We start from the raw sequence: 25,611 nt of genomic DNA, 5'->3' as shown, positions 1-25,611 counted from the left end.
AAGTTGTACTGGAAGATCATCACATTTATTCTTTTATGTATCATCTATGCTTCTGCACATAAGAGCAGAGTAGAATAGTTACAAGCACAACAAAGGGTACCCATGGCCTGCAAATATTTGCTATTTGATCCTTCACTAAGAAATGCTTGTGGACATTGTTCTAAATTGTTGTCTTCTCCTCACCTCTCTACCCCTAAATCTAATCCATTACCAAATCCTGGTCACCCTACCTTCCATGAGCTGAAACAAATCCCCATTTGTCTGTTCCCTTGGTCCCAGTCACCATTCTCTTTTGGGATTATTATAATCTCCTTTTCCTTTATTGTTGCTCTTGTCTTTACACAGTAGGCAAAATAAAATTTTTAAAACCACCAACCAGATTATGTCAGTACTCTGGCAGTCCCCACAACCTCTCTGATTTCCACTGCGTTCCCTCTGACCATGGTATTCCTCAAGCTTGCTTCTGCCTCAGGACTGAAACACACTTTCCCTACATCTCTGCATGGCTTTTTCTTCACATACTTTAGGTCTCAGCTCAAGTGTGCCTGTTTCACACATCTCTTCTAGAACAAGCCAATGTAGAGCAGCCTTTATCCTAAAGTCTCACTGAAATTACTCTTTTTAACTCATTTTTACTTGTCAGTGGGTAAAGAGTACCTTGTTTAAGTGTCTTTTGTCTTAGCCCCATTAAAGTGTAAATTTTGTGAGAACAAGGGCCTAGTCTGCCTCATTCTTGCTATCTCTTTAGGAACTAGAATATTGCCTGGATAGACTGAGGGACTTATTCCTTCATTTACTCATTTATTCACTCAATATGTCCATGTAGGTGACGAGGAGAAGACAGGCACACATAGTTTTTTTTTTTTTTTTTTTAAGATTTATGTATATATGTATTTACTTATTTATATGGCAGAGTTAACAGACATGGAGAGACAGAACCAGACAGAGATATCTTCCACCTACTGGTTCACTTCCTAAATGGCCACAGTGGCTAGGGCTGGGCAATAACAAAATATATGAAGCAAAACATGAAAATATGGGGGCTGTGCTGTGGTGCGGTGGGTTAAGCCACAGTCTTTGGTTACAGCATTCCATATGAGCAGAGGTTCAGGTCCTGGCTGCTCCACTTCCCATCCAGCTCCCTGGTAATGCACCTAGGAAAACAGTGGAGGATGGTCCAAGTCCTTGGGCCCCAGCATCTATGTCGGACATCCAAAGGAAGCTCGTGAACCTGGCTTTGGCCTGGCCCAGCTCCAGCCATTGCAGCTATTTGGGGAGTGAAACAGCGGATGGAAGATATGCATCCCTCTCTGTAAATCTGAATTTCAAATAAATAAATAAGTCTTTCAAAAATGCAAGGAAAAATTAGTGCTGGATAGCACATATTATGTATCATATAAATTATTTTATAGGTTTTTTGTTTTACAGATAATGTAATCAAGGCTAAAATAATTAAATAACTTGCCCAAGGTCTCACAGACAGTAAGTTCAACACCCGGATTTGAAACAAGTCAAAGCAACTCTAGCATTCACAGTCTCAACTGTGACTGACAGCATTTTAATCTCCCAATAAGGAAACCTGATGCCGGTGGCTATTGGCCCAGGCTACCATTTGGAAACAAATATCTGTTCTATCTCACACCCTGAGCTCATAGTCAATCCAATTCTTTGAGACATAATTTTATTTTCATAGATCATCTTATTTCTCCTATTGCGTTATGTCTACAAAAGTTCCAATTGTGGAAGTGAGCTAGTCTTCTAGGGCTGCTATAACAAAATACCACAGATCAGTTGGCTTAAACAGCAGAAATTTATCTTCTCACAATTGTGAGGCTGCAAGTTCAATGTCCAAGAACCACCAAGGTTGGTTTCCAAAGAGGTCCTTCTTCCTACTTTGGCTAAATGACCCCTACCCTGGCCTTTCCACAGGGGGTCTCCCTGGTGTTTTTCTTCTTCTTACAAGGACTCCAGCTCTACTGAATCAGGGTTTCACCCTTATGGCTTCATTTAACCTTAATTATCTACCAAAAAATCCTAACTCCAAATATAGTCATATTGGGGATTAGAGCTTTGATGTAGGGATATTGAGGAACAGTTCATAAAGGGATGTTGTTTGACCAAACATCAACAGCAATTTAAAAGGTGCATTTTCTTGTTTATTTGAACCCTTTAATAATACTTGCAATTTTAGTTTTCATTTTTTAATGAAATGTTTATCTGAAAGGCAGAGTGACAGAAAGAAAGGGAGAGACAGGACAGAGAGAGACCATCCATCTACTGGTTCACTTCCCAGATGATTGCAATGGCCAGGGCTGTGCCAGGCTGATGCCAGGACCTAGACCTCCACTCAGGTTTCGACTTGGGTCATCATTCTCTGTTCTCCCAGATTCCCTAGCAAGGAGCTAGATCAGAAGCAGAATAGCGGCCAGCGCCGTGGCTCACTAGGCTAATCCTCCGCCTTGCAGCGCCGGCACACTGGGTTCTAGTCCTGGTCGGGGCGCCGGATTCTGTCCCGGTTGCCCCTCTTCCAGGCCAGCTCTCTGCTGCAGCCAAGGAGTGCAGTGGAGGATGGCCCAAGTGCTTGGGCCCTGCACCCCATGGGAGACCAGGAGAAGCACCTGGCTCCTGCCATTGGATCAGCGTGGTGCACCGGCCGCAGCGCGCCAGCCGTGGCGGTCATTGGAGGGTGAACCAATGGCAAAAGGAAGACTTTTCTGTCTCTCTCTCTCACTATCCACTCTGCCTGTCAAAAAAAAAAAAAAAAAAAAAAAAAAAAAAAAAAAAAAAAGAAGCAGAGTAGCTAGGACTTGAACAGCACTCCATTATGGAATGCTGACATCTCGAGAGGTCACTCACCTGCTTTGCACAATACCAGCTCCTGATTTGTAAGTTTTTAGAAGGGTCATAAAAGTTAAGTTCTGGTTTCCATTTTTTTCTCCTAAACCAACACCTAGTGACATTATTATTATACCTTTCTCTCGATAGAGCACCTCAAATTTTTCTCAAAAAAACCCACTTTTCATTTTTCCTTGACTCTTGCTCCATCAATTATATATTTTCTTATTCTCTCATTGTCTTCCTTTAGACTTCATTTCCTTTCAGCCTATAAACAGCATGGTTACTACTAAAACAAAAAACTCGGATGACATGGGTGCTAGTTTGAGTCCCAGCTGCTCTACTTCCAGTCCAGCTCCCTGCTAATATGCCTGGGAAAGCAGCGGAAAGTGATCTAAGTGCTTGGGCCCCAGCACCCACATGGGAGACCACAAGAAGATCCTGGCTCCTGGCTCTGGCCTTGCCCAGCACTGGTCATTGCAGCCATTTGGGGAGTGAATCAGCAGAAGGAAGATATGTCTCTCTCTGTCTCTCCTTCTGTCTCTCTGAAACTTTCAAATAAATAAATAAATTTTTAAAGAGGTTATATACCTTATCTGAGACCACAAAGTGAAAAAGTATAAGATCTAGGATGTGGGGGCTGGCGCTGTGGCACAGGTTAATCCTCCTCTTGTGGCACCGACATCCCATATGGGCACCGGTTCTAGTCTTGGCTGCTCCTCTTCTGACCCAGCTCCCCGAAATGGCCTGGGGAAGCAGTGGAAGATGGCCCAACTCCCTGGGCCATATCACCCACGTGGGAGACTTGGAGGAAGCTCTTGGTTACTGGCTTCAGATCAACTAAACTCCAGGCATCGTAGCCATTTGGGGAGTGAACCATTGAGTGGAAAACCTCTCTCTATCTTTCTGCCTCTGCCTCTGCCTCTCTATAACTCTGCCTTTCAAACAAATAAATAAAATCTTAAAAAAAAAAAAAAATCAGGGGCTGGCGCTGTGGCACAGTGGATTAAAGCCCTGGCCTGAAGAGCCAGGATCCCATATGGGCATTGGTTTCAGTCACGGCTGCTTCTCTTCCGATCCAGCTCTCTGCTATGGCCTGGGAAGGCAGTCGAAGATGGCCCAAGTCCTTGGGCCCCTGCGCCCATGTGGGAGACCTGGAATAAGCTCCTGGCTCCTGGCTTCAGGTTGGCGCAGCTCCAGCTGTTGCGGCCATCTGGGGAGTGAACGAGGTGATGGAAGACCTCTTAAGCTTCCTGTCTCCCTAAATGGTGTTATTATTTAGGTTAGAAAGCTTGGTTATTGGGGCCGGCGCCGTGGCTCACTTGGTTAATCCTCTGCCTGCAGCGCTGGCATCCCATATGTGCACCGGTTCTAGTCCCCGTTGCTCCTCTTCCAGTCTAGCTCTCTGCTATGGCCCAGGAAGGCAGTGGAGGATGGCCCAAGTGCTTGGGCACCTGCACCCGCATGGGAGACCAGGAGGAAGCACCTGGCTTTGGATCAGCGTAGCTCCGGTTGTAGTGGCCAATGGAAGGTGACCTTTGGGGGGTGAACCAACGGAAGGAAGACCTTTCTCTCTGTCTCTCTCTCTCACTAACTCTATCTGTCAAATAAACTAATTAATTTTAAAAAAAGAAAGCTTGCTTATCTTTGGGCCCCTCCCTTTTAAAAGTTCACCAATGCTACCTTTGCAATGTTTCTTGGATTTTTTATTTCCCACTCTACCCTCACTGCCTTATTCGGCAGAATCCTCTGTGATCACTCTGATTTGATCTTTCATTCCACTTAAAGAAAAACAATAAAGATTCCTCAAACAGAATCCAAGTTGCCAGTTAAAAATCTGTTGATACAAAAGCAGCAGCCTAAAGAAGGTGTAGCAGAGCCTGATCTTGTTGTCAGACCTTCCTAAGTCATAATTTTTGGTTGCTATTTAAGTTAGTCACTTGGATAATTTCCATTTTTCCCTTTTGGCCTTTATTATTAACTTCTGAAATTCCAGAGCAAGGTTATTGTTTGAAGTCTTTTCTACTGCTCTCACAATTTTTGAAGGCATTTAAATTGTTTTACCTTTCTCCAGGACAAAGAAGCAAATGCTAAAGTATGAACAATCTTTGAGATTTTAATTTTCAATAACTAAGTTCCAAATATCAATTATAAGGAAAGAACAAGTCTCAATCTGACTCTGATAGGACAGTGATACATTCTGTGCCTTGGGATGGTTTAACTCGATTGTATCTCTTAGATGATTTCAACTAAAGACTCAAGTTGGGGGCTGGTGTTGTAGTGTAGTGGGTTAAGCCACTGCCTGCAATGCTGGCATCCCTTATGGATGCTGATTCAAGTCCTGGCTTCTCCACTTTTGATTCTGCTCCCTGCTAATGTGCCTGGGAAAGCAGCAGAAAAAGCCCAACTGTTTGGGCCCCTGCACCCATGTGTGAGATCTGGAAGAAATTTCTGGCTCCCAGCTTCAGCTGGCCCAGACCTGCAAATTGTGGCCATTTGGTGAGTGAACCAGTGAATAGAAGATCTCTATCTCTGTCTCACCCTCTCTAACTCTGCCTTTAAAATAAATAAATAAATAAAATAAATCTTTTGAAAAGAAAGACAAATTTGTCAGAGTACAGGGCAGTGGGTGTTCTTATTCATTGTCACTGGGGAGTGAACTGCGTGACAGTTTTAGACAACCTAAAAATATGCATATACTTTCAATCAGTAATTCAACCACAGTGTATCTTTTCATGGAAACACCTCTAAACAAGTGCAAAGCTGATTAATGCATGGGAAAAATAATATGAGCTTAAATGTTCAAACACAGTTAAGTACCTAAGAAGATAAACTCAGGTATCCTTATGAGATGTTTTTATTAAGATGGTAAATTGCTACTGCAATATTGTAAGGTAATATGTTAGAAGAAGCTCTGAAAATAAAATTGGGCTCAAATACCAATTCTCCACTTATAAACTATGTATTTTGGAACATGAACTGTTAGCTCTCTGGAGCTTAATTTATCTCTGAAATTGAGGAGAAAGAAGGCATTCCTTCCAGGTTTTCTTTGAGAGCAATTTTATATATAATCTATCCTGGTTCTCTTCCTAGCTAGCTAGCTAGCTGTCTTAACTAGCATTGTGCCGGATGCTTACATTCAACAAATGGCAGTGTAAATCTATATTTGTGTGTGTTTTATTAATGTTATTTCTGTATGTAGACAAAGTAAGAAAGATATTTAAGCAGAATGATCTTGCTACTTAAATAAATATCCAAAAATATCGATGGCACTTATTGTTCCATGTCAAGATTATATTTTTGTGCTCTCCAAGTTTTCTAGAGCCAACATTCATAACCACAAAATGTAGATTACATTAGAAACATAAGAAATAAAAAGTAAATTTAATCTTATAAGACTAATGCAACATAAATAAATGAGAGTTGCCACTTAGCTCAGGTGGGTTTCCCAACTAGATGACAACGAACCATTTCCAGTTTAGCTCGGAGAGATTCTCAACTACCTAATCATGACCTGCCTCTGACAATCTGGCTTCCATTGAAAGTTAATTCAATTATGTAATTGTAGAAGACTAGTTGCCAATATGATCACTTCCCTTCATCCAAAGTAGCAAATTCTAAAGGTCCTCCATGGTAAGCACAGTTTAGCCTGAGTTGAGGTTTCATCATTACTGCGACTGATGCTAATCCAATTCACGCATCTACGCTACGGGTTTCAAAATGAGGGCCAACTGCTAAACATATTGAAAAGAAAAAGCAAAGTCTCAGATATTTATGACCCAGCTGGGCCCAGAATAATGCTCTCACCAGGGAAGAAAGCAAGCAAAACCACTTTAACTCTACTGAAAAAGTGAAGTGAATATCTAAAGCAGAATTCTGCTTTCAAAAATAATCATTATCCTGTAGATTTTTAAACTGATTGCTAAATCTATGTCAGAAACCAATCTTGGAACCTATTCTTCATTTTTTCTCTTGAACACAAGAAGAATTAATGTCTCCTCACTAAATAATCAACAAAAAATTATATAGAAGTATTCTAAAGATATTATGAAATATTAAATTTCAATATTACTCGTTAATTGAAGAAATTAAGATTTCTTAATCTTTAAAATCAAAAGTCTTCGCAAATTTTCTTATTTATGTAACTGGTTTATGAGTTTCAAAGAAACTGCTAAATCTCTGAATAATAATTATTTAACACTCAATGAAGACAATTGGAAGCCTCAGAAATATAAGGTTTCAAGCATTTACTTGACAAAAAATGAAATTATTTATTACGCATTGGTGTAAAACAATGACCATAATCAATAAATCAAAGCTATGATTATAAATCCTAAAAATGATAAACTCTGAACTCCATCATCAATTTCCATTCATCATGTTGCTGTTGGAAAGCAAAACACAACACATTCTAACTACCAGTGGATGTCCCCTTCTGAATATCCAAATACCACTTAGGCAGTCTGAACTTAAAATATTTATTATTGAATCAAACAATTTTTTTCCATCTCAACTTGCTTTATCGCCCATATTCTTCATCTGCTATAGACATTGCCAAGTCTCCTAACGCAAACATTCTTCTTTCACTTTCTACACTTAACTTTTCACCAAAATCTTTTTTAGGCTGAAATTCAGCCTCTTAAACCTACTGAACTTTCCTTAGCAGTATTGTAGCTGTATCCTACTAGCCTCCCTCCTTGAGTTACTACCCACCGTAACCAATCTTCCACTCCCCTCTTTTAAACACAAAAAGCAAACAAAACCCCCAAATGCAGTAACAGCAGCCCTCTGGTGGTTCTTTGTTGTACAGAGGATAAAATCCAAATTCTTTCAGTTTGAGATTCTAGGAGATTTCTTTCCAATCCATCCCCATCTCCTCTTTCCAAACCCATCTCTCAGCACTGCACCTGTTATACTGGTTGTTCAGTCTACTGTCCCATAAATCTCTGTTCTTACCACATTCTACTTGTTACTGTACAGAGGGCCTCCTGAATTCCCTGTCTGGCATGCTCCTGCCTCACCAGTAGCTGCCTTTATTCTCCCTTCATCATTCATAAAACTCCTACTTAGACTTAAGAACTTGGCTCACGTGTCAGTTTGTTCAGGAAGCCCTCTGGGATGCTATATATTTCTCCATCTCCAATTCTCTCAAATTAATGTGTCGTTAATTCTCAAACTTCAGTTTCTCATGTTGATTCTAAATGTACTTGTTTGTAACAGAAGTTAATATAAGGAAGGAAAAGGCTTTGCTATTCACCTTTGATCCACAATAGGATTTAAAGCCTCTAAGCTATCCATTCATCTTTTTTAACATCTCTTTGAAAATGGATAGGGCCCATTAAATTTTTTTCCCCCTTTACACCTGGCACTGAAACTTTGTCAGCAGAGGGAACTAGAGAGACACTGCAAGAACCAAAACATTTTTGCTTTCTGGTTCCAGTGAGTTTTGGAAAGCTTCTGTGGCTTTTCTAGCAGCCTGCTACTACACTACTTGGTGGCCAGCATTTCTCCAGCAGTCTCCCTCTCCCCACACGCAATGGTTTGAGAATTCTGTATGAACAGCTCTCCCTGGAATCCTGCAAATGTCAACAGAGCTGAGCTTTAGTTACTCTGCTCTGTAATAAAACCAAGCTTGTGGTCCCAGCAGGGAAAGATTGAGGGAAAGGTATGCAGAGGGGAGGGGTCTTCACAGGACTAGGGTCAGTGACTACTTCCTATGTTTGCTATTTGTATAGTCTGGAGTTCTCTTTACTTATTAGCTAATCCCTTATTACTCTAATCCTTTATTTATCCAAATTAGTATGTGTTGTCTCTCCCCCATGGGTCCAGATTAATACAGCATAACTTATTCATTCATTCATTTCAATAGATTTTAAGAGCTTAATGTTTCCTGACAGCATGCTACACTGAGGAAGCTGCAGTAAACAACATAAACAGAGTTCCTGTTCTCTCCCATCTTGTAGTTTGTGAGTCCAAACAGAAGCAAGTGCTGTAAATCTAAGACATGATAAGAATGCTACATAGAAACAACGGACCAGTCCAATTTATGGGTGCTCAGAGAACTGATCAAGTAAAGACCTCACATGTGTGGTTTTCAAATTTGATTTAATTTAAATAATTTGAGAAGGAGGGAGAGAGAGAGAGAGTGAACTTTCTCATATACTGGTTCACTCTGCAAATGTCTACAACAGGGTGGGGTATTGAAGACAGAAGTCAGGAAGTCGATCCAGATGTCTCAGGGCTGGCAGGAATTTAGTTCTTTGAGCCCCAACTTGCCACCTTCCAGGGTCTGTGTTGGGATGAGGAGGCAGAGATTAAACCCATATATATTCCAATATGGGACACAGGCATTCTAACCACCATGTTAATCACCAAGCCTAATGCCTGCCCTCAAATATTTTGATGAAATTTCATAATTAAATTAATAAAATTACATTAAAATTCAGTAATTCCAACTATTTAGCTGGGATGGTGAGAACTTGACTCATTAATTAATTAATTAATTAATTTTTTTTTTGACAGGCAGAGTGGACAGTGAGAGAGAGAGACAGAGAGAAAGGTCTTCCTTTGCCGTTGGTTCACCCTCCAATGGCCGCCGCGGCCGGCGCGCTGCAGCCGGCGCACCGCGCTGATCCGATGGCAGGAGCCAGGAGCCAGGTGCTTTTCCTGGTCTCCCATGGGGTGCAGGGCCCAAGCTCCTGGGTCATCCTCCACTGCACTCCCTGGCCACAGCAGAGAGCTGGCCTGGAAGAGGGGCGACTCATTAATTTATTAATAACTGAAGTCCTTTATTAATTTGGAGAGTCACTTAGGATCCATCACTCATTGATCCTTTTTCTCAGAAGTAGCTGAATTAACCTTAGATTTGGTTCAATGAAAACATTTTAGTTCAATTAGGAGCCATTGATTTCTTCTTTTTCAGTGGACTTTTAAAAACAGTATTGTATTAGTTCATTTTTACTATTGGAAGCCTCTGGAATGAGAATGTATCATTTCTGTAGATCTATAGCACTGAGGCTAGAGCTGAACACAGAGTCAGTAATCAATCTGTGCTTATTTAATTAATATATGCATGAGTTTTCTACCTTGGTCATTTAAAGCTTAATGTGATGGAGTGAAAAAGCACTGAAGGCTATCACGAGACCTGTGCCATATTCTTAGGCAGTGCGCTAAACAGCTTAGAGAACCCATATTCCTTCTGGATTCACCTTTCTCATTTCTAACAGATTTAGAAAAGGGAGTTTTCAAAGTCTCCCTCTGTTCTGAAAATTTTAAATACAGCAAATACATTAGAAAACAAAAATGTGAGTGTAGTGCATTTTTAATTTTTATTATTATAAAGAAAATATATTTCATGTATTTCACAGACACAATTCTAAGAGGATAATCATTCTTGCCTCCCTAGCCTCCTCCTTCAGATGCCTCTTCTTATTATTAAACAATGTGATTTGAGTGAACCTAACACTTCTTTATTGTAAAATGTGTTTCTTCTGTAAAAGGGATTAGAAAATTATATACCTTGGGCCAAACAGCAAAGGTGAGCTTTTGTGGCAGATACTGTATGTATCTATTTGCTACATGGTTCTTTAAAGCAAAAACATGTGCCAAGCCTTGGTCTTTAGGATCCCTCGTACTTTTTCAAAAATCTCTTGTATGACTTACTGAATGATCCCATCATTATTTAAATTTTTAGAAACTTTTTTTAAATGAAATCTGCTGAATTTTGTTTTATGGCTCATTGTCATATTAGCTGCACTGAATTTCTTCTACTTTGAACACAGCTGAAAGGTTACTGAAGAGAAACTTTATGGGTTGTGACTTACTAAATCAGAGCTGGAAATTACCCGTGGAATAAGAATGGAAAGAGCAATACAATATTTATACATTTGTTTTTAAATCTCCAAAATACTAATGTCCAGATGGCTGGAAGGGCAGTAAGTTCTGGCTGGGTAGATTAATCATGAATCAGTGCCTTCTCAACGAATGCTGCAGACTGTAGAGTTACGTTACTACTTCTCTAAGTATTTGTAGTGGGAAGATGGTGTATATCATTGTAAGGCATAAGAACAAGCAAAATGAGGAAGAGTTGTTCCATTCACCTTTTTCTGTGACTTCAAACTACAATTATTATTGTCTCAGGATGTGCGCTTTTTCCAATGGAAAACAGTCCTTTTGTAGTTAGATCAGCTTGTTCAGAGTGTGAAATTTACATCATTAAATTGAATCAATATCATGTCCTCTTCTAAACTTCTAGACTTTCTCTCCTGCTTAATAAACATATTAATATTAATATTTTTGAAATGCACACCAGTCAATAAATGTTCCATTAAAAAGTCCAAATGAATGTAGCTGATGTCAATCTAGAAGACACATTTGTTTTCTCATGACCATCCTGCCAATATCCTCATATCACCCCACATTTCTTTCTGCAAAGTGAACCAAAATAAAATCCACTTAGTCCGTAGGAAAGGCTGAGATTGTGAAATATTTTATCACCCTATCAGTTAAGTAATGTGACTGCAGGCAATGTGTCATGTGGAATCCCGTTGGTCCTATCATGTGTACACAGAGTGATGAGTTACATAAAAAGAAGAACACAGTTGACCTAGGTGGGCAAGTTACCGCTGGGTCCATGGTCCTTCCTGAGAATGACCTGCTTGGTGGGGAGGGGTGGGCAGAGTGGTGCCCAGAAGGCTTTGCTGTCCCCAAATCTTCCTTCCACTGTGCCTCACCTCTCCCTCCACAGTACCCAACATTTAAAATACCCTTTTGGATTTTCATAATCTTTCGGTCTCCATGGGTATGTAACCAAAATGCCAATAAATTCTGCAGAGCACGAAAATTAGTGCAAAACCTACAGCAATGTCCTAGGAAAAGCAAGAGTGGAATTAAGAGGTATAAGGATCAAGATTCCAAGAAAGGCATGTGTGTGTTGAGAATTATAAGGGAAAAGGGTAATGACTGTAGGAAAAGGAAATGGATGAGAGCATGGGTGAAAGGGTTTTAGTTGTGAAGTCTAGTAGGACCAGAAGGCACTAGGAGGACCATAATAGAAGGTTCCAGTAGCAGGTTACTAACCAAGCATTTCAAATGCATACTCTTTATACACTGGCTTTATTGGAAAGACAGGTTGAGTAAGGTACAGAGGAAGATCATGGTAACAATAGGGGCAGCACTTAACTCTCTAACACTATTCACATCAGGGGTCAGCAAATTGTGACTCACAGGCCAACTTCAGCCCATTGACTAATTTTGATATGATTTGATAAGAAGGATTTTTACATTTTTAAATGCTGGAAAGAAAAAAGGTAAATTATGCTTCTTAATGTATGAAAGTGATATGAAATCCTATTTCAGTGTTCATAAACAAAGCTTTATTGGAACATCACCAAGCTCATTCATTGATGTATTGTCTTTGGCTCCTGTTGTACATCAACAAAACTGAGTAGTGTAGCAAAGATCATTTGGCACATAAGGCCTAAAATATTTGTTAGATGGCCCTTTACAGAAAAAGCTTCCTGACTCTTTGTTCAAATTGGGTAATTCTGGTTTCACACTTCTATACTCAATCTGGAAAAACATCTAGGGATGAGCACTTAGCCTAAGGCTTAAGATGCTTGTATCCCATATTGGAGTGCCTGGGTTTCATACTAGGCTCTCACTCTTGACTCCAGCTCCTGCAAACGCAGACCATGGGATACAGCAGTGATGGCTTACATAATCGGGTCCTGCCATCCACATGGGAGAGCACCCAGCCCAGATCTGGCTGCTGCAGGCACTTGGGAAATGGACCAGTAGACGGTAGTGTTCTCCCCTCACTCTCCCCACCCCCGTCTCTCTCACTCTCTCTCTCCACACACACACACAAACACACACACACCCCATCTCTCTGCATCCAAAATAAATAATAATTTTAAAAATAGAACAAAATGTCTGCACTAATAAAATCCATCATTTTTTGTGGGGCAGTTTAGTGATCATATATTCTTCCCCGAGCATGTGCCTTAGTGAGCCACATCCCCCATCATGCTGCCTACAAGAAACACCTGTAGCATCCTCCCTGAGAAGAGCTGGATAAATACTGCTTTATCCACGTGTTTCTGTCTCCTGCTGACACTCCTAAGTCTCTGGCTACCCAGGCTGTTGCCTGGCTGGTCCATGATGTGATCTACCCAGTCCAGAACGAGAATTTACGGTATCTGTTTGTTCACCTGTTGAACATGGAGTGCAGCAACTCACCACATAAAATAAGTTCTGGGTAGAGACCAGCCTTAATAGGGACATGTTTGGAGACTGACACAGGTGCGATTTAAGAGCTAGAGACTAGGTTTAAGCAGAGGCAACATGGGAAAGATTGAGATGCGAGATTTTCCTTCTACCACTGGTGAAAGAGCAGAAGATCATTCTTACATAGGTACAGTTTTGATTCTATTGATTGATCATATATGCTCAGATGTGAAACCTACAATGTATTTGTCTTGCTCATCTTAGCAAACAGGGTTAGTTCTAGCATACTGTGTTTCCTCTACGCTAGTTCCTGGTCTCCACCTCCTAGACATTGCTCATAACACAACTTGCCTCAAAGTATGACAAGATATCACAATCTGTTACTTACAGCAGGGACTGTGGGTCAATCACAAGTGATATATAATCACTCTTGATGAACCCTAGGGTCTTACAAAAGGCCTCAGAAGTCAGCTGGAGCAATTTGAGCACAGAAATGAAAGACTGCTGGCTACTCTAGGGACCTTACTCCCATGGCAGGCAAAAAAGTTCTTCAGTTTTCTACCTTATTTAAGCAGTGGTCTTGATAAAACAAAATTTGAAAACTGGTAAGTCATTTTAGCTTGAAATTATCAAAGGTGACAAATTACTAAGTGGCTAGTATGGGACAGGAGCTAACATATCAGAATGGATGCTGGACCTACTCTGTCTGCCAGATGTCATCTTACTTGCTGGATCAAAGAAAGATCTAGATTCCTAGGGGTGGGAAAAATTAGACAACCAGAGAAGCAGGAGGAAGAAATATACAGCGAGTTGAGATCACTGCTATTTACCAGCCAGAATGCAAATATTTCTGCTTTTATAACCAGTATGGCCTCATCTAATTGTTTACACACTAAGTTAGAGATAGAGAGTAGAGGCCGGCGCTGTGGCACAGTGGGTTAAAGCCCTAGCCTGGAGCTCTGGGATCCCATATGGACACCGGTTCTAGTCCCAGCTGGTCCTCTTCCAATCCAGCTCTCTGCTGTGGCTGGGGAAGCAGCAGCAGATGGCCCTAGTCCTTGGGCCCCTGCACCTGCGTGGGAGACCCAGAAGAAGCTCCTGGCTCCTGGCTTCAAATCAACACAGGCTTCAGCCATTGCAGCCTCTCCTCTTTCTGTGTAACTCATTTTTTTTTTTAAAGATTTTATTTATTTATTTGACAGGTAGAGTTACAGACAGTGGAGAGAGAAAGAGAAAGGTCTTCGTTCCGTTGCTTCACTTTCCAAATAGCCGCAATGGCAGGAGCTGTGCCCATCCGAAGCAAGGAGCCAGGAGCTTCTTCCAGGTCCCCCATGTGGGTGCAGGGTCCCAAGCACCTGGGCCATCCTCCACTGCCCTCCTGGGCCACAGCAGAGAGCTGGACTGGAAGAGGAGCAACCGGGACAGAATCCGGAACCCCGACCAGGACTAGAACCCGGTGTGCCGGCGCTGCAGGTGGAGGATTAGCTTATTGAGCCGCAGTGCTGGCCCAAAATATACTCAATTTTATATTTATTTCTTTTCATGAATTCCAAAATAAGAGGTACAAATATATCTTATTAGTTTTTATATGATAAGAAATTAACAAAAATAGACTATTTTTTAGGTTAATATTATTTTTTAGACAATTTCTATAAATTCTGGAATCATTGTAGATACTTATTAAGACAATGAGTAGCCTTCAAGAAGAGCATGGTTTTTGAGTAACCTATGTACCTGTTCATCATTTTTCTGGTTTTTCGATGAGTATTTTTTTAGATTCTGACATGCATGATTAGTTGCAGTAATGTTTCTTTGCTCTCCCTCTGGAATGATAAGGCATAATCACTGGCTTATGTACATGGTACCTCGCTTGTAAATTTGTGAAAGAAGCTCCTTTTGTTGACAGTTCTAATGCCTGCCATCTGTTTGCATGGGATGAAGGCCTGGTGCTCTACTAATTGGTCATAAATTAGGTATCAGCAGCAGGCTTTTGACAGGATCCTTCAGCTACAGTTTCATTTGTTTAAAAGCTGTGAATTCAACATTTTATGGGAAACCCAAACTCTCTCCTAAGAGTATAGAAATGCACTTCTTGGCCGGCGGTGCGGCTCAACAGGCTAATCCTCCGCCTTGCGGCACCGGCACACCAGGTTCTAGTCCTGGTCGGGGCGCCGGATTCTGTCCTGGTTGCCCCTCTTCCAGGCCAGCTCTCTGCTGTGGCCCAGGGAGTGCAGTGGAGGATGGCCCAAGTGCTTGGGCCCTGCACCCCGTGGGAGACCAGGAGAAGTACCTGGCTTCTGCCATCGCGGCGGCCATTGGAGGGTGAACCAACGGCGGGGGAAGACCTTTCTCTCTTCTCTCTCTCTCACTGTCCACTCTGCCTGTCAAAAAAAAAAAAAAAAAAAAAAAGAAAGAAAAAAAACAACCAAAAAAAAAAAAAAAAAGCACTTCTTGAGTTCATGGATGCAAACTTTTTTCTCTATATTTATGCTTAAAGCTAGCCCTCTCTCAGGGTATCTTCTCTGTATGCATCCCTGAAGGTAAGCATGATAATGAAAGAGAAAATAGGCTACTTCCAAGTGTTCTGCTAAAAGTACATTTGTTGGGGCTGGCACTGTGGTGTAATGGGTTAAGCCACTACCTGCAAGGCTGGCATTCCATATTGGCATTGGTTAGAGTCCCTGGTGCTCCACTTCCTATCCAGCTCCCTACTAATGTGCCTGGGAAAATAGCAGAAGATGGCCCAAATGGCTGGGCCCCTGCCACCCATGTGTGAAATCCAGATGAAGCCTGCGGCTCCAGGCTTCACCCTGGTCCAGCCCAAGCTGTTGCAGCCATTTAGGAAGTGAACAAGCAGATGGAAGATCTCCCTCTCTGTGTGTGTGTCTCTCCCTCTCCCTCTCTATAATGCTGCCTTTCAAATAAATAAAATAGATAGCTGGACAGGGAAGGAAGGAAGGAAGGAAGGAAGGAAGGAAGGAAGGAAGGAAGGAAGGAAGGAAGGAAGGGAGGGAGGGAGGGAGGGAGGAAAGAAGAGAAGGAAAGGGTACATTTGTTGAATGCTTTCCACATTTCTTGTGCTGCACATCGACTTTTATCTGTATTAAATCTTTTGTGTTTCAAATCTATTTTATACTCAGGTAATAGTAGCACATCCTGCAGACATGGACACTGAGACAAAATTTAAGCAATTTTCCCATATTGACATAAAATGGTGCAATTAAGACTTAAGTAGTGAACTTTGACAATACTCACTCTCCACTTTACACTGTATACGTTAAGGTTTGGAAAAAGGAGGGCAAATGCATTTGTGCAGTGCTACCTGTTGCACCTTTATCTGAAATGAGTGAACTAGATAAAATGACCAGCAAAGCTTTATTTAGTTTTATTCTTTGTAGTTCGGTTAATTTGGGCTTTCCCATGAAATCTTACCACGTCACCAAACTGCAATGGCCTTTAGCTTCCTCTTCTGTAAAACACCCTATCCGCATTCCAGCTACAATCTCATAGTTGCAAACACTCACAAATTATAAAGATCTGCAGGGATACAAACTGCAAAGAGTACCTATCCATCACTAACCGGCTGACAACACCTCAGCCCCACTGTCCCTCCTCCACTTAAATTCTAGTAAACATCATTCTACTGTCTGAGTGCAGCTTCACTAGATTCCATATATAAGTGAGATCATGGGGTATTTATCTATTTCTGGCTTATTTCATGGAATACAGTGTCCTTCAGACTTACCCATGTTTTCACAAATGGCAGTATTCCCTCTTTTAAAAGCTCAATAGTATTCCACTGTGTATAAAGCCACCTTTCTTTACCCATTCATCAGTCAGCTGAGGGGTCCTTAGGTTGTTTCCATAGCTTGACTATTGTGAATAACGCTGCAATAAACACCGGAGTGCAGCTCTCTCTTTGACACATTTCTTTCAGGTTCTTTGGCTACATACCCAGGAGTGAGATTACTGGGTCAGATGACATTTCTATTTTTAGTTATTTGAGGAATTGCCCCATCATTCTTCTGTAATAACTCTACATCAGAGTATAAGTTCTGCCCTTCTTAGCACCCTAACACTTGTTATCTTTCATCTTTTTTTTTATATTAGACATTCTCACAAGTGGGAGGTGACATCTCATTGTTGTTTTAATTTTTATTTCCCTAATAATTACTCCTTATCTGCAAATTTTTATGTAGCTACAGCCATTTGTGTGTCTTCTTTTGAAAAACATCTAGGTCCTCTGTTTATTTTTAAATCATAACTCGGGCCAGTGGCACGGCTCACTAGGCTAATCCTCCACCTTGCGGCGCCGGCACACCAGGTTCTAGTCACGGTCGGGGCACCGGATTCTGTCCCGGTTGCCCCTCTTCCAGGCCAGCTCTCTGCTGTGGCCAGGGAAGTGCAGTGGAGGATGGCCCAAGTGCTTGGGCCCTGCACCCCATGGGAGACCAGGAGAAGCACCTGGCTCCTGCCATCGGATCAGCGCGGTGCGCCGGCCGCGGCGGCCATTGGAGGGTGAACCAATGGCAAAAGAAGACCTTTCTCTCTGTCTCTCTCTCTCACTGTCCACTCTGCCTTTCAAAAAAAAAATCATATAACTCAATTTCTTAAAATAAAAAATATTCTGAGACTCATTGCTCTCATTTCCTTTTCACCTACTTTCTCTGTCCCCTGGATTGCCTTCTCACCAATGCATGAAAACTGTTTTCCCCCAGGTTACTAAACTCAGTGTCCTTTCCCCTAATTGCATGTCACTAAGGTGCTTCCTTGCATTCAACACTGCTATTTTCTCTTGAAATTTTCTCTTGGTTTCCTACACTACTCTAATTGCTAACATCTCAATTTTTTTACTGATATTATTTCCCCTGTCTTTTTAATAAAATAATTTCTCTAAATTATAACATTGTTCCTTTTTATTTTTTTCTATGTGCTTTCATGCAATTCCATCCCATCCCATGGCTTCAGCTCTTAACTATATGTAGGTAATTTTTAGTTAACTGTAACAGTTCATGTCACACATTTCTAACCTCCTATAGGGCATTTATTCTTGAACGTTCAACAATGTACATCAAGCTCACTGCATTCTCAGGAGAATATCATTGCACTTCCCAAAATCTCTCTATGTTCCTTCAATACCTTCTCTATCATCAGTAAAACTAATTTCTCCCTTGTTTTTTCACATTTGGTCAGATGTTAAGCCCTCTGTTTTGACCCATTCATTATTATGCATTTTCCCTCTAAATGGTCTCACAATGACCAACTGGAATTAGACTGGTTTCCAGATATGCTGTCTTCAACCTCTCCTTCTTACTCATTCTAATTCATCTTATATAGCATGCCATATTAGTATACCAAATACGTTGTTACAGTGACACAATTTTGCTGCATAAAACAGTCATAGCTACCCTTATCCCAACATTCGATACTCTCAGTGGGCCAGTCTCAATAAGTTTATGAACTTGTTCATTATATCACATTTCCCAGCTATCTTTACACAGTCTCTAAGTAGTTGAAATGACTCATAGTTCCCTTCTGAGTATTGTTTGTGTATCACTGGACATGCCCTTTCCTACTTTCAGATCCATCTAATAATACCATTTATTCCATGAAAACTTCATGATTCTCCTTAGTCATTCCCCTAGAAGTTTATTCTGCACTCTGCATGCTTGTGTCTTGCATGTTGATTGCTTTAATAAATGTCACATCTCTATCAGAAGCCACCCCCAAACCAGCATTTGCATTGCTCTTTCGTTTCTTCTAGCACAATGTCCTGTACATGGTAGGTCCTAAGTAAAATGTGAGTGAACACAAGGATGAATGAATGGGTAATTGTTGCTGTGGGACCTGAAGAATGTCTGCATCAGAGATCATTTTTAACAGATATTATTCTGCAGCTATGCCTCTGCTCTGGTTCTAAGGATTCAACCCAAAGGGGTGCCCAAGGGTGGGATCAAATGAAGTGGGATCCCTCTCCACCTGAGCTTGGCACTCAACTCCAGCACCTGGGGCAGATGGTATGTGGCCCTTCGGTTTCATTCAACACTGTCATTCACTGCCTATGATGTGTGTAATGGCCCCACTATAGTAGATGTTTGAGTTCTCTCCTTTGGGCAGGCACTTAGCTTTTCTGACAAACTCAGCCACACTGCCGTGAGGAAGAGTCAGGTTGACTTGCTCCCCACAGTTTATTTCCATTTTCACCATGCTCTCGGAGAGCCAATAATCTGATATTTGTAGATTCACCTATAAATCATTCAAGCTGTAAGGCAAACTGCAAGCCAGAATGCAGAAGCTCAGGGAGAGACAGCAGGCAAACTTCTAACGTCCCTAATTAATACGCCTATGTCTTGAAGTCATGCCTTATCCCAATGTATCTTTTTTAAATTCCTCTGTTATACAAGTCTGCAGATGGAGGAATAGAGGAGATGACAAGCTTAAGGAATGGTCTGTTACTCAACAGCAACAACAACAAAAGTAATGACTCTTTCAAAGTTCTACAAAAATAGCTGGCATTGGTTGAGTTCCTCCTGAGTAAAAGGCAGTTGGACTAATGTTTTACTCAATGTTCTCATTAATTCTCAAAATATCCCTGTGATGTGGAGTTATCCCCAATTTACAAATGAGCTAACGGAGCTGAAGGCTCAGTCTAAGTGTTTAAGTACATTATTAACAATCACAAAGCTAGAATGGCAGAGCCAACCACTTCCAAGAATAGGGAATGAGAATCAAGTATAGAACTCATTTTAAAATGAAAAAAATATAAAACAAGTATTAATAGCTCCATAGAATGTATAATTCTAAGAACTTATGTATGCTGCTGATAGGAGTATGCAATATGCATAATAAAGCAATGTACTTACTCTCTGTCAATCACAAGGCAGGTTACGGCTTCTGCAGCAATTACATTCGCTGTTCTCACATCTTCCCTATAGGAACATAAAAATGAAAAGAGAAATTGAAGTAAAATGACCTTCAATATCAAAGAAAAGTATCCATTGTAATTCAAGAAATATACATATATTAAATTATATAGGCTACTCTGACTTATCCACTTCCAGCATTAAGCTTTGTTCATATTACAAAACCAACCTACTCTTGCCATTTTTCAGACAAATTCCACAATTATAATCCAGTAGTTACAATTTTTGTGTTTTGTTTCATTGGTGCAGTGGTATTAGGTCATCATTCCCTTTGCTCTCTGGGTAATTAGTAAATTAATTTGATATTGATAAACATACTGATGAACACAAATAGATGAAAATTTTTAAAGAATCTCAAGAGGTATTTACAGAAACTGAGCATCTAATTCATTTGTAAATGAATTTAATATGTAATTGAGAATAATGAATCCATTTTGATTTTTCCATGCTTTAGAGACCCTGCTTTTTTTTTTTTTTGGCAGCTAACCTAATACCAACTTATGATATACAGTTATTCAACTACATCAGAGTGTATGTTTTTTTCAAGAGTGATAAATTTAAGTTACACTGGCTGCAATATATAAATTACATCTCTTTAGAAGCACTAACTTGTCACTGCAGTAGAATCTATTCACCTCTAAAACTTTTGAAATTCTGCCTTTGTATCTCTTTATCCAGTAGTCAAAGGTAGAGTTGGTAAGTTAACATTCACAATTTATCTCCAGCTTCTAAAAATTTGATAGTACCATTGTCATGGTAACATTGAATTATACTTGAAAAGGCATTTTTTCTTTTATTAACAAAAATTTTAAGTTAATGTTAACTGATAATCACTATTTGTGAAATACATTACAGAAATAAATGCACAGGAAATAATAGTGTTTATAATACATTCAAAAAACCATAAATGTCATGTATCCCTAATATGTTTTCTTGCAAATAAAAATGTCCCCAGTGAACATTTACACCTTCAAAACACACTAAATTCTGACATATCCTTCTTTGCTGTCTATTTTTAGCAGTCTTTCCACTGTTGTTATACCATGCGGCTAAGATTACAGTTGCTTTGTGGCAACTATTAGTGTTCAGTATTGGGTAAAGCAAGTTCTGCCTTGCAAAAGTTATATTTTCAGAAAGATCGTAGTATATTTAACTACTTGTTATCACATAAATTTCAAAATCCCGCTTCCACTTCTGAGGAAACCCACATTAGGATTCTGGTAGAGCTGTGTCACATTTACAAGGACTTCAGAAGAATGATTTCCTAACGACGTTAATTTTTCTACACAAGAGCATGGTACGACTTCCCACTTGTTCGGTTCTAGTTGTACGACTGTACGTGAGAGTTCATAATCTTTTTTACTTGGGTCCTGATACTAAACAAAAAATCACTCTTAGGTGTTTCAAATGATGTTTCTCTTAATGAGTGATACTCCTTTTCCCTATCTATCTCTCACTGCTGCGCTATTAAAGAAAAAAATTCTAAAGTATTGTAGATGTTTTTAACCTACCTACGATACTATGTTCTCCCCTGACTGTAACACTTTTACTATACTCTCATCACCTCCCAGTGTGATCCTCCCAGTGCCTTCCAGCCAAAATAGCCTCCTTTCAATGAGTCTCCCTCCTGCCAAGGGTTCTTCTTAGCATGATTTCCCTCAACCTAGGAACCTCCTGTGCAACTCTTTCCGAGATGTAGCACAGCTCCTCCTGTGGTTCACAGTCTATGTGCCTTTTTTCTCAGGGAAATCATCCTGAATTAACCATCTCGGGCTCCCTGCTTAGCTGTTTTCACTGCCCTATGCATTTCTACATCCAATCACTATCACCATTTGTGATTTATATATTCATGTATGTGCTTATTTGGTTAAAGCTTCTATTGCCTTCTCACTGAGTCATATGTGGGCAGGGCCCTTGGCTACTTATGGTCCCCATTTTACCCCAAAGACCTGCCCCACGCAGTGCTGAGCAAACACGTGGTACAGGAATGGCTCAGTCATCACGTTCCTGAGCTCTGGGCCAGTACAGCAGAGTTCAGGCTTTGGAGTTTTACTATCTGGGTGTTACCCCAGCTTGACTATTGGAGAGCTATATGAAAGGCTCAGTTTCTTCATCTATAAAATGGGAATGGTAAGAGTCCCACTCACTGTGTGGAATTCAATGAAATAATAAGAGAGAAGTTTGTCACAGCGTTTGCACATAGAAAGAAGTATGCTTTGCTGTTTGCCTGTAATTTTCATGTTCAACACTATCCATCATGTATATCCTTTGGAAGCATTGCTGCTTTTAAAACACTCCTACTCAGAAACAAAGTGGGTAATCTTCTTGCCTGCTCCACAGGAGAGAAATGTATTTTCAACTCCATTATCACTTTCTGAGAGAGAATTTTCTATGAAGCGAACATAACAGATAGAAAGCATTAGTAATGCACATTGGATCCTTCATAAATTGTGTGAATGACAACAAGAAAAACAAACAAGATCATCATAGCTTTATAGAGTACATTTTAAATTTAGATTTACCAAAAAATGTATTTCAATTTTGACTATTCAGAAATTGTGTATAATCCTTAAAAAACAGAATGTCTCAGTTTGAACATATTTTCTATGTGTGTCTGATAAAACATGTACTCATCACAAAGTCTAAATACCTTACATTTTTAAAACATCTGGCCTATATTTGATACACTTTACCAGGAGTTCTGGCAGTCCATGGGTTGGCACGAATATTTGAAAACTTTTAAAAACTAAATGTAATTTCCTCACAATAAACAGAAAATGCATTGGTATTTTTCAAGTCAGTGGTGGAAAAAAAAAGATCAGGAGAGTGGCACAGTCAATAAAAATTGAAAAAAAGGAAAATAAGTATAGATTGGAATCCAACTTGATACCTAGTAAAGCAGCATGAACATATAACAAAACTGAAAAGAAGCATAATATCAGGGAAAAATATATTAAACAAAATTATAAACAACTAATATAATGTTTGCTACTTAGTGGCCATCTTGGATATGCCAGGAACTCTGTTAAACAGTTCATATAAATCTTATTTATTGCATATAACAACAGGTGGTTATTTTAACACAAATTTTTATGTGGGTAGAGGTTAGGTAATGCATCCAAAGCCAGACGTGCCTAGTGAGTTGCAGCCTTGGAATCTGAGCATAGATCTGGCTGACCCCAAAGTCATGTGCTTTGCTTCTATACTCTATCAGGTTCTAATTTGACAACTATTCTAAATTCACTAAAATATAGGATGACATCAGAGTAGAAACTAGTCATAATGTTTCTCGGTCTAACATAAAATTCACATTTGATTGTTAATAAAATTACACCTGATCTATTTGAGTACTCAATTCCAAAACTAATCTAATGAGACATGTTGATTCTCAAATTACTGGAATTACTACACATGGCTGCATCCTAGCCTACTATGTTACCATTTAAGAATATTACCTAACGAGAAGTTAATCATTGCCCAAGATAATTCAATACAAAACTCACACTGCTATACATTATCAATGTATTTCTATTACTAGGTTCTTAGTGCCTTTATGTCTCCATATTCAGATGTTTAGAAATGCTATTTCTGTGCACTCAGAGAACCACCTCCTGTGAGAAACAATGCTATCTCACCTAATATTGACTTTAATCCCTAACTTTAGGAGAGAAGGCAGAAAATTCTAGTGAAAGAATATTACTGATAGAAGCTGACAATGCTATGATTACTGTGTATGTTTATTTCTTCTATGGGTGCAATGATCATAGTAAAAGCAGGTATCTTTGGAGTTACAGGTTAAATAGTATATGCTCATTTAGAGACCTTGATAACTAGATGCTGTTATTAAACATTTCAAACAGTTTGTAGCTGTTGTGATTTTGGTTAACACAGAACATCTATTTAGTGAGCAGAAATTTCATGTGATATTGATTCAGACATGCAGAAATGTAAGAGAGAAGGAAATGGCATTATTTTTAAAAATTGAGCTTTAATTTTCATTTTTTGGCATAAAGGTTATTTAATAGTTTACAATAGAAGAATATGAAATTTTGAAAAAATAGTTTAATAGATGAAGATATGACTTTGAAAAAAATGAAGAGAGAATTTTATAAAGCCAAAACTACTTAATTGGACACTTTTACAAAACACTAATTTCCTGATTACTCAGCATACAAGGCTTGCTTCTTTATAATAAATGTACACTGTCTTTAAAAATATTATGTTCATTCAGTTTTGTGCCTGTGCAGCAGTTGATTCCAGTGTGACTATTAATAAACACACCCAACTGCAAAAGTAGATACTGTTTGCCACATTAACAAATATTTTCACAAACTTGCTCTATGGATTAATGGATAATGACAGTCAAAGCTATGCAGTTTAGTAGTGGTAGCTTCTCAAGCATTTTTGGAGGAGTTAGAAAGTTTTTTTCAATGAAAGTATAGCAAAATAAAAATAGCCCAAGATATTCGCAAACATAGTTTTCGGTGCACTGACTCTGATATTCTTTGACCTTCATCACCGGAATCTTCATCATCGCTGTATCCCAACGTGGAGTCACTGTCAGTATCTGAATAATCCATAATAAGGGTTTACATTGACCTTTCTCGTTCTGAAGAAATTCTCCTGTGTCTCATGGCTACTGGAAACTAGTTGCATTGAAATCTCAGGGGAACAAATGCACAGTGTATGAGGCTAAAGCAGAACACAGTTCATGCAAAGTAGGTGCCAGAATAGGGACTCTCCCTTTTCAGCTCTGGAGCAATGTGACTGCTGTCAACAGAGTCCTAGCATTCTCTCAATGCCAGCCTTCATGGAAACTGACACTACTCCAATAGCTTATGAGCTTACGGCAATCCACTGGTCAGAGCTCTTCACTCTCTGTCATGTGCAATAGGGCTAATGTCCCAGTTAAGTTTGATTCACACAGAACAAAGCAAATCCTTTTATCTCATATCAAAGGCAATGTTACTACAGCAGGTAGGATAATCAAAATTGCTAAGATGTGACACTAGCATCAAAGAGTCAAGTGAAATGAAAATTTAGTATTGGAACTACTGATGAACATGGCAGAGTTTACAGTCAATGTGACTGAGCTGTTTGAAAATGGGGTTCCAAATCAGATAAGAATTACAAAGGTTGGGTTGGGTTTCCTCCCATTCATTCATGGTCCTCAGCGTTGGGATGTTGGGAGGTGGTAGAAACTAAGAGATGAAGTCCAGTAGAAGTTGGTTAGGTCACTGGGTGTTCTGCTCTCAGAGGGAATGAATTCTGGTCCCCTGGAGTGAGTTATCACAAGAGTGAGCTGTCTTAAAAGACCTAGAAGTGCACCCCCACCCCTGCTACCTGGCTTCCTTGTGACCTACAGTTGCTCCCACCATTGTGATGCCACCCACCTTGAGGGCCTTACTAGAACCAAACTGATGCTACTGCCACACCCTTGAACCTCCAAAACCATGAGCTAAGTAAATTTCTGTTTATATATATGGCCTGAGAAAGCAGCAGAAGATGGCCCAAGTCCTTGGGCCCCTGCACCTACATAGGAGACCCAGAAGAATCCTGGCTTCAGATTGGTGCAGCTCCAGCCATTGTGGCCATCTAGGGAGCGAACCAATGGATGGAAGACCTC

At 40.0% G+C, this 25,611-nt stretch overlaps 1 protein-coding gene across 3 annotated transcripts in view; it reads right to left on the bottom strand.

Moving 5' to 3' along the window:
• Positions 1-25,611, bottom strand: part of PRKG1 (protein kinase cGMP-dependent 1) — a 1,368,024-nt gene that overhangs the window by 128,388 nt on the left and 1,214,025 nt on the right. For 2 of the 3 annotated variants that reach the window (NM_001082042.2, XM_008269904.5), the window contains 1 exon segment: positions 19,926-19,991. In NM_001082042.2, the coding sequence (NP_001075511.1) occupies positions 19,926-19,991 (66 nt within the window). 3 annotated transcript variants of the gene reach the window in all.

Source organism: Oryctolagus cuniculus, chromosome 15, assembly GCF_051225735.1.
Source record: "Oryctolagus cuniculus isolate XC-2025 breed Fujian yellow rabbit chromosome 15, ASM5122573v1, whole genome shotgun sequence".
Lineage (NCBI taxonomy): Eukaryota > Metazoa > Chordata > Mammalia > Lagomorpha > Leporidae > Oryctolagus > Oryctolagus cuniculus.
Note: the sequence above shows the minus strand (reverse complement) of the source record. Positions and strands in the feature narration are given on the sequence as shown.